The sequence below is a fragment of the Nyctibius grandis genome, chromosome 4, assembly GCF_013368605.1.
Source record: "Nyctibius grandis isolate bNycGra1 chromosome 4, bNycGra1.pri, whole genome shotgun sequence".
In the NCBI taxonomy this organism is placed as follows: domain Eukaryota; kingdom Metazoa; phylum Chordata; class Aves; order Nyctibiiformes; family Nyctibiidae; genus Nyctibius; species Nyctibius grandis.
Window position 1 is genome coordinate 45,105,448 of NC_090661.1, and position 15,952 is coordinate 45,121,399.

Below are 15,952 nucleotides of genomic sequence, written 5' to 3' on the forward strand. Positions count from 1 at the left end.
TCATTGTCCAAACTGGAGGAAAAGCAAAATAACAAGCATAAAATTGTTAAGAGAACAAATGCATGTTTACATTCTGCAAATATCCATAGTCAAAAGGATTGTCACTAGTAGGATGGATAATATTCAATATGTCTTTTAGCATGATTTGCATTTATTCCTCAGATCAGCTGCACAATCATCTGTCAGGGTTCTACTAGACAGAGCTGTGCTTGGGGTATGTAAAAGGACATATGGAAAGACACCCCACAATAAAAATCTCAAACGAATTTATATACTACATTTTGAAGAGGACTAAGGCCACTCCAAGTCAGCTTTGATCCAGCTTCCTTACAGAAACCCAAAACACATCTTCTGCATATTGGACTTAGAAGAAAATACGCAAGAAAACCATCGCACATTCCCTCTCGTCAGTCCCGGTTCTTGCTCAGGCATTCTTTCTCTTTTGCTCTCTGTGGGAGACTGTCCACTCGTTTCCTCTCCTGAAAAGCTCATCCCGTCATCTACTACTGCCTCTCTCCTCAATTCTCCTATGATGGTCTCAACGCTTGCTTTCTGCACATAGAGCCATTTCTCTTCCTTCTAGTGTAAGGGACTGGACAGCTGCACCCTTGTAGTATGTAGATAGCTAATTAGGCATCTGAAGTTTTCCTTTATTTCATTTTATTTACCTAAAAACCTCAGAAACAAGGAAAGGATTCTTTAAAAGGGAAATAGAGATTATTGTTCTATCTTAAGCACGCTGAAGGTGGACATGGCTTATTTGGTGGGTGTTAGAAATTGCAGGTTGCTACAGCTCATGAGTGACTCAAGAAACTGAGGGTAGTTTTGGCATGCCCAGTGAACTGGCACAGATAACATGTAATCGAAAGCATGGTATCATCATGCCATGCTGTCAAATGGAAATTATTATTTTATTGTATTTCAGTTGTTAAAAAAAGCGCCTACTCTTCATTAGAAAAATAGACTAAATGGCAGAATGCTTAATAGAAATTAAGGAAAAAGCTTGAGAAAAGAGATCTCTGGCAGTCTGATTTGATGATGCACAAATTCAGTTTCTATCAAACAAAAGACAGGATTATTCTAAATGCAAGAAACAATACATGTTATAGTTTTTACAAAAATCTGCACTGATTTGAAGTAGGGATATTATTAAGCATTTCTGCCATTTGATCACAAATAACACAGTATCACATGAGGAGATGATGAAGCTGCATTTATACAGTTCCTTTTATCCCAAAGGATCTCGACACTCTTTATAAAATATACATATGGTATGCCTATGAACACAACAAAAAAGCACATTGGAACAGAAATCACTTTGACCAGCACTGCAAATCAGAGCATCTGTTTAACAGTGCACATCAATATTGTTCTTTAATTCAGGGATTTAAATTGGAATAGTACAACAAGCAGGAATTGTTAGCCTGCGTGCCCTTATTAATTCCTAACAGATTGTACATAGAAGGAAAACAAAGGGCAAATTACAGAGGCCCTGGATCACATCCACACCCAAATTATTGTAAACTTGAGATAAGTTCTTATTGTACAAAACTTGGATCTGTAAGGAAATATTTGAAGTATTTCAATGCTGAAATTCTAATGCCAAAATCAGAGTGTAAGCTACAATATGCACACAAACCCTATGAATAATTGTGACAAAGGCCACGATAAATCAAGTAAAACTAATCCCAGAGAAAAGTCTTGACATTTGGTTGAAATAAAGACATTAAGTTGAGTTGGTCAGGGATTATTTTTACTAGTTTTTTTTTCCTCAAAATGAAAAAAACATTTATCAGTAAACGATCAGTTTTAATATATTCTTATACATTTCTTTAAGATGACAATGGATGTTGTTCTCTACATTTTTGTCCTGGTTTGGCCCAAACCAGGCCAATTAGTCTTAGAGAAACCAAGGTCACTGCTAAATTCCTCACTGCTTATGAGTGAAGAGCCGAAGGGGGCTCGCACCTGCAGGGAGGAGCAGACAGGGCAGGTGACCCAAGATTGACCAACGAGGTACTCCATCCCATACATGTCATTCTCACTTTCCTATTTATCACTAACCCACTGCCTCCTGGAGGTGGGGCCCAGGAGGGAGGGGCCCTCCTGTCTCCCACTGATTGGTACCAGCTTTGCCAATTCTCCAGTTAAAAGCCTGCAGGTGTGATGGCAGGGGAGCTATTGCATTTTCCCCTCTGCTTGTGCTGGGGAGAGCTATTGCATTTTGCCCTCTGCCCGTGCTGGGTGGAGCTACTGCCTTTTCCCCTCTGCCTGTACTGGGGGGAGCAACTCTGCCTGAGGAGGATTTCCAAGCTCTCAGTCTTGGCTTTGTATATATTTGTATATATTTGTATATATTTGTATATATTTGTATATATTTGTATATATTTGTATATATTTGTATATATTTGTATATATTTGTATATATTTGTATATATTTGTATATATTTGATTATTTCTATTATTATTGTTATTATACTCTTTTTCATTATTATAGTTTATTAAAACTGTTTTAACTTTTCAACCCATAAGTCTCTCTCCCTTTTCCCTTTCCCTTGTGGGGGGGGAGAGGGTTAACAGAGAGCATCTGCCACCTGGTTAATAGCCAGCCCAGCTTTAAACTGTGACAGATTAATTGGTGCCCAACGTGGGGCATGAGAGAAGCTCCAAAAGGTTGCTCTGATAAGTTGAATCCTGGCTCTGGTGGGAGGAGACCCAGAGAGCTCAGCTGAGAGAGTATCAGATTTCTTCCTTTGAGATTTACAAGGGGTTGGAAAGTTAAAACAGATAGTGAAGATGGTGATGTCATTTTTGAATGCTGTGTTATCTCATCTTTTTATGGAGTTTCTTTCACAGTTGAGTATTGCAATGATGCCTTACCTGCCGTGGGCACTGTGTTATTGCTTGCTTCTTATGAATGTTTACATGCAGTTTAGCAGTGGGCGCTGGTCGAAATGTATTGTTTTGGTATGGGGTTTGATACTGATTTATGCTGTGATAAACTGGGCAGTTAATATTCCGATCTCTTATCTCTATGACACAATGATGGGCAGCTTTAATCGCGAATCAGTAGCAGCAACTTCATCTGCACGCTCCAGGCGCCATTTAGCTGATTCTGTTAATGATTACACTTCCAGTTTTACTTTGGGAAATAGTACCTTCTTCTTTTCTGCCAAGCTGATTCCACTAGATTTTGCGAAATTAGGATGGTGCTGTCTAGGTGGCATGTTTTTATTTTTGGTTGTCCTGAATGTGTTTCTGATGTGGGATAAGATTAAATATCGATGCAGGGACAGTTGTAAGTGTTATGCAGCCACCTCAGATCCTACAGTGTGTACTGCCGCTACAGCCTCAGATCCTACAGTGTGTACTGCCGCTACAGCCACTAAACCCACTGAAACCTTGGCAGCCTGTACCACAACTGCTACACCCCCCAAGATGGCCACTGCAGCTACTCAGACCCCAGCATCTATCGAATCTGTACCAATTGCTCCTGTAACCAGGAAGAAATACCAAAAGAAATCAGCTTGTGAAGAGAAGGATGATGACTCAGAGCCTTCTAAGGCAGAGCTATCATATGACCCAGGTGAGGGCCCTTCTCAGGCAGAGTTAGGGCCTGACACAGATGGGGGTTTCCTCGATTGTCCTTTTAAAGCAGACCCATCACAGAAGAAAGGTCCTTCTAAAGCAGAACTATCACAAGAGGAGGACTCGGACGTAGAGATAACCTACCACTCCTTATCCCTGAAGGACCTGAGAAATATAAGGAAAGACTTCAGCCGTTATGACGGTGAACCTGTTATTACCTGGTTGCTCCGATGCTGGGATAATGGGGCAGATAGCATGCAATTGGATGGCAGAGAAGCCAGACAGTTGGGATCCCTGTCCAGAGATGGTGGTATTGATAAGGCGCTCGCAAGAAAGTCAAACACTGTCAGTCTCTGGAGGCGACTCTTGTCAGCTGTAAAGAGCAGGTATCCCTATAAAGATGATGTTATGAGTCACCTAAGCAAATGGACCACTATAGAAAAAGGTATTAACTACCTTAGAGAACTGGCTGTGCAAGAGATCATTTATAGACACCCACGGGAAGTTGTAGATCCTGTAGATCCTGATGAAGTGGAATGCAACCGATCCATGTTCCGGAAGGTTGTGAAGAATGCTCCACCGACATATACCCATACATTGTCAATATTAGTATGGGGAGAAGATGATATGGCACATTCTACTGTGGGCGAAATGGCTAACTGTATGCAACAGTATGAAGATAGTATTTCTTCCCCACTGCAGGCACGCATCTCAGCTGTGGAAAAACTGACTAAGGAAAACAAGGACTCATTTAAACAACTGTCAGACAAACTGTCCATGATCGAGAATAAACTTGACTCTCTACCTACACAGGCGCGCGTTGCAGCCGTTAGGAGAAAACGCTCTCCTACAGGACCAGCTCAAAGGAAACAAAACACATCACGAGGTATCCTGTGGTTTGCCCTGCGTGGTTATGGGGAGGACATGAGCAGATGGCATGGACAACCTACCAGTACCCTACAGGCACGAGTACGTGAGTTGCAAGCTAATAGAAATACCAGAGAGAATTTTTCTAGAAGGATGGCTGCTCCAGTTACCAGTGAGCAGGACCCCAGTCAGGGTAGATGGGCCTCAAATTCCTTTTTCCCAAGTGTGAATAGGAGAAATGAAGGTCCAGTCCCTGTGAGCAGCACGAATCCATTTCTTAATTAGGGGGGCCCTGCCTCCAGCCAGGTGGAGGAGAGGGACAACCGAGTTTATTGGACTGTGTGGATTCGATGGCCTGACACATTAAAACCACAAAGGTATCGAGCCCTGGTAGACACTGGTGCACAGTGCACCCTAATGCCATCGGATCATAAAGGGACAGAATCTATCAGTATTTCAGGAGTAACAGGAGGATCTCAAGTGTTATCTGTATTGGAGGCCGAAGTGAGCCTAACTAAAAATGAATGGAAAAAGCACCCCATTGTGACTGGCCCAGAAGCTCCGTGCATCCTTGGCATAGACTACCTCAAGAGAGGGTATTTTAAGGACCCAAAAGGGTACAGATGGGCCTTTGGTATAGCAGCTGTAGAGACTGAGGACATTAAACAGCTGTCTACCTTGCCTGGCCTCTCAGAAGATCCTTCTGTTGTGGGGTTGCTGAAGGTTGAAGAACAACAGGTGCCAATTGCTACTGCCACGGTGCACCGACGACAATATCGCACCAATCGAGACTCCCTGATCCCCATTCATAAACTGATTAGACAATTAGAAAATCAAGGAGTGATTGGCAAGACTCGCTCACCCTTTAATAGCCCTTGGACCAGTCCGTACGGGACAAGATGTTAAAAATGTGCTCTACACTGCAGCTGGGGACAATGGTCCTACCTGGAGCCTCTGGCAGAAAGTGCCAGGGGAGACTCGAGGTCGACCCCTAGGATTTTGGAGTCGAGGATACAAGGGTTCCGAGGCCAATTACACCCCAACTGAATAAGAGATACTGGCAGCATATGAAGGAGTTAGAGCTGCTTCAGAGGTAATTGATACTGAAGCACAACTTCTCCTGGCACCTCGATTACCAGTACTAGGCTGGATGTTCAAGGGTAAGGTTCCCACTACCCATCATGCAACTGATGCGACGTGGAGTAAATGGATTGCATTAATTACGCAGAGGGCTCGAATAGGAAACCCTAATCGCCCAGGAATCTTAGAAGTGATCATGGACTGGCCAGAAGGCAAAGACTTCGGAATGCCACCAGAAAAGGAGGTGATACGTGCTGAAGAAGCCCCACCATATAATGAACTACCAGAGGATGAGAAGCAGTATGCCCTGTTCACCGATGGATCCTGCTGTCTTGTAGGAAAGCATCGGAAGTGGAAAGCTGCTGTATGGAGTCCCATACGATGAGTCACAGAAGCCACAGAAGGACAAGGTGAATCAAGTCAATTTGCAGAAGTAAAAGCCATCCAGCTGGCTTTAGACATTGCTAAACGAGAAAAGTGGCCAAGGCTGTATCTTTATACTGACTCATGGATGGTAGCAAATGCCTTGTGGGGGTGGTTAAAGCAGTGGAAGCGAAGCAACTGGCAGCGCAAAGGTAAACCTATTTGGGCTGCTGAATTGTGGCAAGATATTGCTGCTCAGCTAGAGGAACTAGTTGTGAAGGTACGTCATGTAGATGCTCACGTACCTAAAAGTCGGGCAACTGAGGAACATCGAAACAACCAACAAGCGGATCAAGCTGCTAAAGTGTTCCAAATAGATTTGGACTGGGAACATAAAGGTGAACTATTTTTAGCTCGGTGGGCTCATGACACTTCAGGTCATCAAGGGAGAGATGCAACATACAGATGGGCTCGTGACCGAGGGGTGGACTTAACCATGGACTCTATTGCACAGGTTATCCATGATTGTGAAACATGCGCCGCAATTAAGCAAGCCAAACGGTTAAAACCTTTGTGGTATGGGGGGCGGTGGTTGAAATATAAATATGGGGAGGCCTGGCAAATTGACTATATCACACTCCCTCAAACCCGCCAGGGTAAACGCTATGTGCTTACCATGGTGGAGGTGACCACCGGATGGTTGGAAACATACTCTGTGCCCCATGCCACTGCCCGGAACACTATTCTGGGCCTTGAAAAGCAAATCTTGTGGCGACATGGCACACCAGAGAGAATTGAGTCGGACAATGGGACTCATTTCAAAAACAGTCTCATAGAAAACTGGGCCAAAGAGCATGGCATAGAATGGGTATATCACATCCCCTATCATGCACCAGCCTCTGGAAAAATTGAACGGTATAATGGGCTGTTAAAAACTACCCTGAAAGCAATGGGGGGTGGAACCTTTAAAAACTGGGATAAACATCTGGCACAAGCTACCTGGTTAGTTAACACCAGGGGATCTATCAATCGAGCTGGCCCTGCTCAGTCAGACCTTCTACATACAGTAGAAGGAGATAAAGTCCCTGTGGTGCATGAAAGGAATCTATTGGGAAAAACTGTCTGGATTCTTCCTGTAACGGGCAAAGGTAAACCCATTCGTGGGATTGCTTTTGCTCAGGGACCTGGATGTACTTGGTGGGTGATGTTGCAAGATGGTGAAGTCCGATGTGTCCCTGAAGGTGATCTGATTCTGGGTGAGACTACTTAAGTCAGAACTGTATGTTGTTGCTGCATAAGTGTCTTTCAGGTTAAGACAGTGGTGATGAGACCGGAGCTTCATCAAGTGGCGTCCAGTAACCTTCTCGAGTCTGACATCTTTAACCTGCAACCCGTGGGCACGAACCATGACAAAAGAGAGACTGCTGAGAGACTGCTGAGAGACTGCTGGCCAGAAGGAAACCCACAATCCTGAACCAAATGAACTTAATGAACTTTTTGTATAGAGATGAATCATAAACTAGTGATATGTGTATATATATTTGAAAATGAAAAGGTAGTGGTGATCTGAGTATGACGTGAATGGTATGGAATAAGGGGTGGAATGTCCTGGTTTGGCCCAAACCAGGCCAATTAGTCTTAGAGAAACCAAGGTCACTGCTAAATTCCTCACTGCTTATGAGTGAAGAGCCGAAGGGGGCTCGCACCTGCAGGGAGGAGCAGACAGGGCAGGTGACCCAAGATTGACCAACGAGGTACTCCATCCCATACATGTCATTCTCACTTTCCTATTTATCACTAACCCACTGCCTCCTGGAGGTGGGGCCCAGGAGGGAGGGGCCCTCCTGTCTCCCACTGATTGGTACCAGCTTTGCCAATTCTCCAGTTAAAAGCCTGCAGGTGTGATGGCAGGGGAACTACTGCATTTTCCCCTCTGCTTGTGCTGGGGAGAGCTATTGCATTTTGCCCTCTGCCCGTGCTGGGTGGAGCTACTGCCTTTTCCCCTATGCCTGTGCTGGGGGGAGGTACTGCCTTTTCCCCTCTGCCTGTACTGGGGGGAGCAACTCTGCCTGAGGAGGATTTCCAAGCTCTCAGTCTTGGCTTTGTATATATTTGTATATATTTGATTATTTCTATTATTATTGTTATTATACTCTTTTTCATTATTATAGTTTATTAAAACTGTTTTAACTTTTCAACCCATAAGTCTCTCTCCCTTTTCCCTTTCCCTTGGGGGGGGGGGAGAGGGTTAACAGAGAGCATCTGCCACCTGGTTAATAGCCAGCCCAGCTTTAAACCGTGACAATTTTCAACCCAAAACTTCTGTTTTCCTAGTTCAAAATTACTTAAAAGTAGTTGAAAAGAAAGAAATGGAAGTGAAAACTTCCAAAATTCAAAATTAACTAAATGAAGAATTTCATTGGTCAAAACTCATTGTTTTTCTAATAGTCTTCAGAGAGTTCAACTGTTCATTCCAATACAGAATTGTTTGGTATCCTAATAATTTTCCCAGGACAGGAAGACTATTTTCTGCTTAGAACTGTTACGGATCTAACTAGAACAGTTTGCACCAAGGAACATGAACTTAACATGGCCTGATGAGACCAAGTGAGCTATGGTCATTTGGAAATGGTAACATTGTATAAGGACAATGAACTCTTCCTTAAACCAACGTTTTTCAGAAACAGGCCCCACTGCTGCTCACTCAAACAAAAAAGACCAGAAATCAAAGAGGAATTAATGATATAAAGGAAGTAGCTCTTGCAAAACAACAGATGGAATGAGATCGGAAACACATGTAGTAAGCTGAACTTTTTTAATAAGACCAAAATGACAGAATTGGAACAAAGGAACAAAATGGATAAACATGCACACAAACAGCAAAACAGTTGCTAACTAGAAAAGGGTCTGTAATGCAGAGTCCAGTTCTGGACTTAGATCCTAAATTATTTTCTAAATTTGGGGCTTTAGATCCATGATGTTGGTCTAGATTTTTGCAGAAAGAGTGGCAAACCATTAAATCTCTACCACGACTAGACGAAAACTTTCTCCAAAGTTTCTAAGGTGGATTATTGGCCTCTTTTTTTTTAATGCTGATATTTTGGATCACACATAAGATGGAAAGTCAGTTCACACGAAGATTCTGATCTAACGTTGAACTGTGTAGAAAAGTGTTAAAGTAGAAGTAACATGGACTGCATCTTCCCCAGATTCTGCCAAAGGTGAGAAACAGCTTTAAGAAAAAAAAACAGGGAGGTTGGATAGGTTGATTAGGAAAACAAGCTATACTTACTAACTTATTCCCCTGATAAATTGAAGTAAATGCTTTTCCAAGAATGCCTCCTGGGTCTCTCTTAGGCATTGCTTTCCAAATTGCATACCCATCCCAATGTCAGGCTGTGTTATGAAGACACAATTATGTCTCAAATTAGAACAGATTCTTTAAATAAAGAGCAAAAAAAATTTAAAATAATCTGGAACTGTCATTATTTGAATTAACCAGAGAAGTATTAAAACACTGCCTGTTGAATATATGTTTAATTTATTAGGACACATTACCCTGATTATTCTTCTGATAAAATAATAAATTAGACTTTCTCCAAGTCCTTTACATTGTAGTTGGCTTATAATAACATTTACCACTCTGAATATATTTTCTAGAAGTAAAAAAACCTTAACACAGATCTGGAGCAAAATTTTGTATTCTGACATGAGAGAAACTATCTTTCTTTCAAATATTTGTCTCAAAATGTATAGTGTTGTCAAATTACTACCAAAATGCAAGAGATAAGTAAATGATTCATCTAATCCACATAACATTTTGCCTGTTCACAGGACTTTCAGATACAAATCTTTTCAGATGTGTTATGTATTTGAAAGTTTTTGGCGATGTCTTGCTATTTTTTTCCTATTATTTGAAAGCACTTAATCACACATTTCTTCATATGTGTTTTCTATTAAATTCTGTCATGTAGACAACTGTTAAAAAAAGTTACAAAATATGGTTTCCATTTCCTAACTACACAATACCAAGTCACATCCAAAATGACTATATCTGCTTCAATAGATGTTTCACAGTTTGTATGAACACTTGCACAGGCAACTTTGAAACTTGTTTTCAAGAACAGTGGAGTCACTAAAATTCAGCTGTATAAATATTGGTGATAATCAATGAAAAAGAGAAAGCACATATAGAGATAATCAACTTATCAACTTGAGGAAATACTAGCCGAAAGTTTATTTCTAGTCATAGTTCTAATTTTGCAATATCACTCTTGGTTGCATACATTTTTGAGGTGTTAAAATGTAATAGCAAGGCAAATTGCATGTTAGTGCATGTAGTTCAGAATTTATCAAACTCCTGAAAATGTCAATATTATGCCAGCAACCCAGTAGTAGGGAAATTAAAAAAAAATGAACAGTTTTTTTTCTGAAAATTCAAGCTATTCAAGGCTATAGGAACACATTAGAACATAAACTGGAGCCACCAGACAGACCACAGTAACATCCTCCAGTTATCAGTCAGGCTTGCTTGACTGATCCCTCAAACAACATTAGCTTTCCCTTGACTTCACACAATTCCCTGTAATTCTCTCCCTTTCACTCACCAATTACATCTGTGAGCTGTTGCAAAAGTATTAATTTTCCAACAATAAAACATTATTAATTTTGTACATTTGCTTAAGCCAAAACATCTGCTATCAGGACAGAAAGGATGAACTCTAGCTGGAAAGCACTTTACTATTTTTAATTTTTAAGTAATATATATGACAATGTCTTGTCCTACATATCATGATCTAGCACACCCTTTCGTCATCTTTTCCTAAGTCTAATGGATGAAAACAACATTACAGCCTGTATTACACTCAAGACCCAAAAAAGGGACCAAAATAAGGAAAAACAATTCTTTATCCAGACTAAGACACTTTTATCCTCACTTTCCAGCAAAGAAAGATCATCTAGGTTTCTTAATTAAAAAATAGACCTTCCATGTCTTGACTGTATCTGTACCAGAAAACTCTTAGTTACTACTGCTCTCCCTGCTCATCCATAGACACACACATAAACCCTTCTGTAAAAAAAAAAATATTCTGTAAAACTTGTATTTAGAACGACAAGAACAGAGATTCAGTACTTTATTCAATCTACTGATGGCTAATTTCATCATAAGGGTAACTGATAAATAAAATGCTAACAGAGTCTCTGTTATACTGAGACATTTAAGGTCCCTTCCAACCGAAATCATTCTATGATTAAAAGTTTAGCACATTTTTAAAAATAGTCTCTCATCAGAAACGATACCAATATATCTTGTAATTGGGAAAAGAGCTTTATTTCAAGGAATAAGTGGGATTCATAGAGCTAAAACAATGTATCATAGTTATCTTCATCTAGTTAGCTTGCTCACATGAATTTCTTAAAGTAATGATCTTTAGTGTTTTAATAGATAATAAAATAAAATTATTTTCAAATATACATTTAGCAAAAAACACTCCATTAAGCATTTGGCTTGTCTACAGTTTATAAACATGTATTTACATATCTATATAGTTCCTCCCTTGATATGAGGAGATAAACAAGTCTAGCATTGTTACTGTAGAATAATAGAAAATTACTAAACACAGAAAAGACATTGCAAAATATTGTCACAAAAGAGCCAAAGCATTTTCCAGGGTTCCAAAATAATCTCTGACAGGAACTTTCTTTTCTCCAACTTTTTATTAAAAACATACACGCACACAAAAAAAAAACCAATGAAGCAAAGATGCTAAGCCACTGGTCCACTAGATGTGAGCCTTTGGCATCTTCCCTAAACTCCTTAGAATGCTAACTGAGATCAAATAAGATTGCACTAATTTGAAAAGGTCACGGGACTCTTTCCACCAAACAAACACTGTATAGAAAAAAGGCAGGAAACTCAAAACACCATAAAAATTAAGCAACAAATGGTGCTTTTATACATCCTTTCACCTAACCATAAGGAAAAAAAAAAAACAACCAAACGAACCACCAAAACTGTAATAGCTGGAAGTGATTAGGAAATGACAGATTATCAATACCATGTTGGAAAGGAGTAAGTGCACTGCAGTACATCGAGGCACTGCAACAAAGGAATAAAGTAAATGAAAATGTATTAGAAAACATTCTAAATCCAAAGTTCAGAATTAAAAACAATGTTTCATTTGAACTTCTCCAAGGCCATTAAAGAATTAATCTGCTATAGTAAATTTGGACCATTACAAAATGAAAAGAAGTGGCATGATGTTAGGAACACAGAATGGAATGATGGATGAGATCAAAGGATATTCTATTCTTGGTTTTGTCATTGCTTTCAAAATGTAAGTATTTTCAAGTACTAACATCTGCTAAGATCTTAAGGAAAGTTACTGCAAAATCCGTGTAATATCTCCGAATACATCTGCATCAACAAAACACAGAAAAACTATTACTTGGGTGCTGCCCACTTCTGCAAAGAATTGCAGCTAACTCAATGCAAGAGTTAACTCAACTTCATTTGAAGAAACTTCAAATGAAGAAATTTGCTTAATGGCTTTTTTACTTGATTCAGCCCCTTGGTTTCACCATGATCCAAAATCTGATTTCTCTTGCACACCTACTGTTCTTTCCTTTTTCCCTGCTTTCTTCTCTAATTCCACTGTTTATGGACCCAGATTTCACATTTAAAGGGTTCTTAATTTTTATTAAGTTTCTTTTTTTTTATATATTGATACAGCTTCACAAACATCTCCATACACTATTTAGTGCTTTCCATTTCTGGATCTCAGATCTGATTAGCATTTTCACTACTAACAGTATGATAAAACCATTAAAATCTGGAATAGAAATGGGGAAATCTGTCCTTGTATTCTGAGAGTCCACTGTATGTGTGGTTTCTAGGAGAAAGCTGAAAGTACATCTGTTGATTGCCAGTTTATCAGAACAGATGTGCAATTAATGCTTTTTATGATACATGATATGTAGCATGTCCTAAATAATGAGTTATTCTAAGAATATGTATTAAGTTCTTTCAACCAAGACTGGAGGCACAAGGATGTGTAGGATGTCAACCTCAAAGGCATTAAAGACATGAGAGGTAAATCACTGATGCGGCGTTTACACAGAACAACGTGACTCCTGGTTTACTCTTTACAAAGAGTAAAAGAGGTAGAGGTAAAACCAAAAGCTTTAGAGCTATAGGTGAGTTATAGCACAACCTGCCAAAATGAAGTCATTAAAGCACATCCCATGAGGACCACATGACAGCAGAGCAAGGCAGATTTTTTTCTTTTAAATTTGGTCTTGTATTTCTTTTGCTTGTACCCTGTTGTTTCTTAGTCTTTAATTTCAATCTCTTTATGCAAATCTTGTTTTAATAGGGAGGTCTCAGTGGTACTTGGAGGGGCAGAGAGGGCTCTTGAAACTATCAGGTGTATTGTCTCTGTATGAATCACCATATTCCGTATCATGAAGGCATACAGAAGAATTGCCTGAGCAAACTCCAAGCCCCAAGGAGTACCTACAGCACCTCAGCAGCAGTTAATGCAGATGGAGCCTGCATTCTCGTCCTCTGGTGCTGGGCAATCACCACAGACAGCTGGCCGCCTCCTGCAGAGTGCAAGCTGCAGAAAAGTGTGTTTCAAGGTCTGAGGCAAACCCCAGAATGTGATTTAAACAGAAGCCAAAAATACATCTGTAACGAGCTCACACTTCGGCTATCTGGAACTAAAATCTCAAGTCATAATTGACTGCTTCAAGCCTATTCCAGAGACCACAGCTGTCATCATTTGTTTGGGGCTCATTCATCTCCCAGTGAAGCTTTTCTGCCTACATAACTGAGATCTAGATAGAGCTCCAGGAGCAGTATACGGTAATTATTGGCATTGCATGTAACACACACGGCATGGAAAGTTTTCTCCTCCTTATTGTATGCTTCTGCATTCTGGTTTGCTTTTCACGTATTATGAATTGATATGAAAACTAAAAAGTATAGAAAAGAAAATAGGGACAGATAAAAAGATAAAAAAAGATAAACGCATGAAGTTACCTAGCTTACAGAGAGAATGTGGAACACTTTATTATTTTTTCAGTTCTCAAAAATCTGTGAAAATTATTTTGGAGGCAATATGGTATTTTCTGATTACATATAAGCATTACTGAAGATGATACATATAGTAAGCGAATTTAACTATAGCCCTCTTCATGTTTTAGGATTTTGTTACAACATTAAAAATACATGTGACAAAACAGATTTAACACCTTTAGATGACCTCTAATCAGAAATGTGTCATGCTATTCAAATTCCATCTGTCAAATGCTATAGATACAGGTAAGTAAATATAAATGCCATTAAAGGCACCAGTTATCTTACTTGGAGAAGTTCTAGCATTTTATTTTTTGACAGCTTCTAATTTGGATATCTTCCAGTGTCAACAAAACCTGTTCAAGCAGAATCTTACCTTGTTTTCACTACATCGAGGGGATGCATCAGGCAAATTTCTACAAGACCTATAAAATAATAATAAAAAAAGGCCTAATAAACATTTGTACAAGTAGTAGTTTAATTTTCATTGACTCCAATAGTTTTTGAAGTTTGAAAAGTAAGGTAAAAACCTAAACGTATCATTGATGATACAGTACTTATATACCTCATATTAAACATACTCTTCTGTAGTATATTGGAACCATCACGGATTTTAGACAGTAAACAGTGCTAGCTGTTCATTATAGTGGGGAAAGTGAGGACATAAGTTATGTGATCAATTTAATCACAGTTTTTGCTCAGTTTTCTGACTTAAGAACAGCAGGAATATTTAACTGGCACAATAAATAAATATATTCAGTCTTGCTGAAAGTAGTGAAGGAAGGGAGTTCAGGTTGGCACTGGCTTCTTTGTCATGTAAGACTAATCCCTAAACACACTGCTATTATGCAAGACAGTGCTGGGGGCTCAGACGAATTTGGTGTTAAAATGACAGCTGATTGCTGAGCTGGCTATCCAAGCTTCAGCCTTACTGGTTCTTCATCCTGTCCTGCTCTGTGCTGTTGCTGATGCGTAGTCCTGGCTTTTCCCCTTCTTGCTCCACTGCTCATCATGAGCACTTAAATTTACATGCTGGGGACTTTCCGTGTCCAAGAATGCACGGTGTGAACAGCAAGGGAGGAATGCTGAGAAAGAAGAGATCTGGAAGGTGCTGAATACACCTGCCACCACCAGCTTCAAAGCTGGTTCTGTTACTTTTTTCCACCCACCAGACACCTCATGAAAAGTCCAGAAGTTTACCATGCACATTTTGCTGATGCTCACCGGCATAGGTTGTGTGGGGAGAACTTTCAGAGCTTCTCTGTATTTGCTTAAATTTTCTAGGCTTGACTATTCCTTTGTCCATTTCATATATCACCCTCATTCCAAAGAGCAAACATACAATAAAAAAGATGTATTTATCAGGATCACAGTAAAAAAGTATTTTTGAGATCTGTCACTGTGTAGAGGTAATAAAAACAACTACACAAATCTTAAAGGATTTTGAAATACTGAGAAAATACTTATCTGTATGTCTAAGATACTAGATTATCATGTTTTTAAACTTTCTGTGCCCTGGTTTATTAAGACTCTTAAGCACCCATGGTCTCTTTTTATCCAGAACGATAAATTTTATGCTACAACAAGCAAAAACAATTTGTGAGGACTATACTTACAATAAGGTTTGAATGCATTTATTTCATCTATTTATGATTATAGCAAAAATAATTACAAACCTTTTTCAATACAGAATGTGTCTTTTGGTGATTCACAGCTAAACTTCTAAAAATCTTGATTCAGGAAAGCATTCTTATTCGAGTTAAAATATCTGCAAATTCCTTTCTTTATGCATACCATACAGTCCCACTGAAATTAAGCACGTGCTTATGTTCCACTAGGTGCTCTCCTTGTTCAGATATCACTGTCTTAAAGTCCAGATCCTGTCCTCTTATTTTAATGGCACAGAGTATGGCCAGGCTCAGGTGTCACTAAACTAACCGTCTCTAATACCTAAGACAATTTATTACAAGCTAG

The 15,952-nt window shown here is 39.6% G+C and overlaps 1 protein-coding gene across 1 annotated transcript in view; it reads right to left on the reverse strand.

Annotated features, from left to right (window-relative positions):
- Positions 1-15,952, reverse strand: part of SLC25A21 (solute carrier family 25 member 21) — a 290,692-nt gene that overhangs the window by 114,136 nt on the left and 160,604 nt on the right. Inside the window, exon 2 of the mRNA XM_068398947.1 lies at positions 14,355-14,403. Coding sequence (XP_068255048.1) covers positions 14,355-14,403 — 49 coding nt within the window. The remainder of the gene's footprint in view (positions 1-14,354; positions 14,404-15,952) is intronic.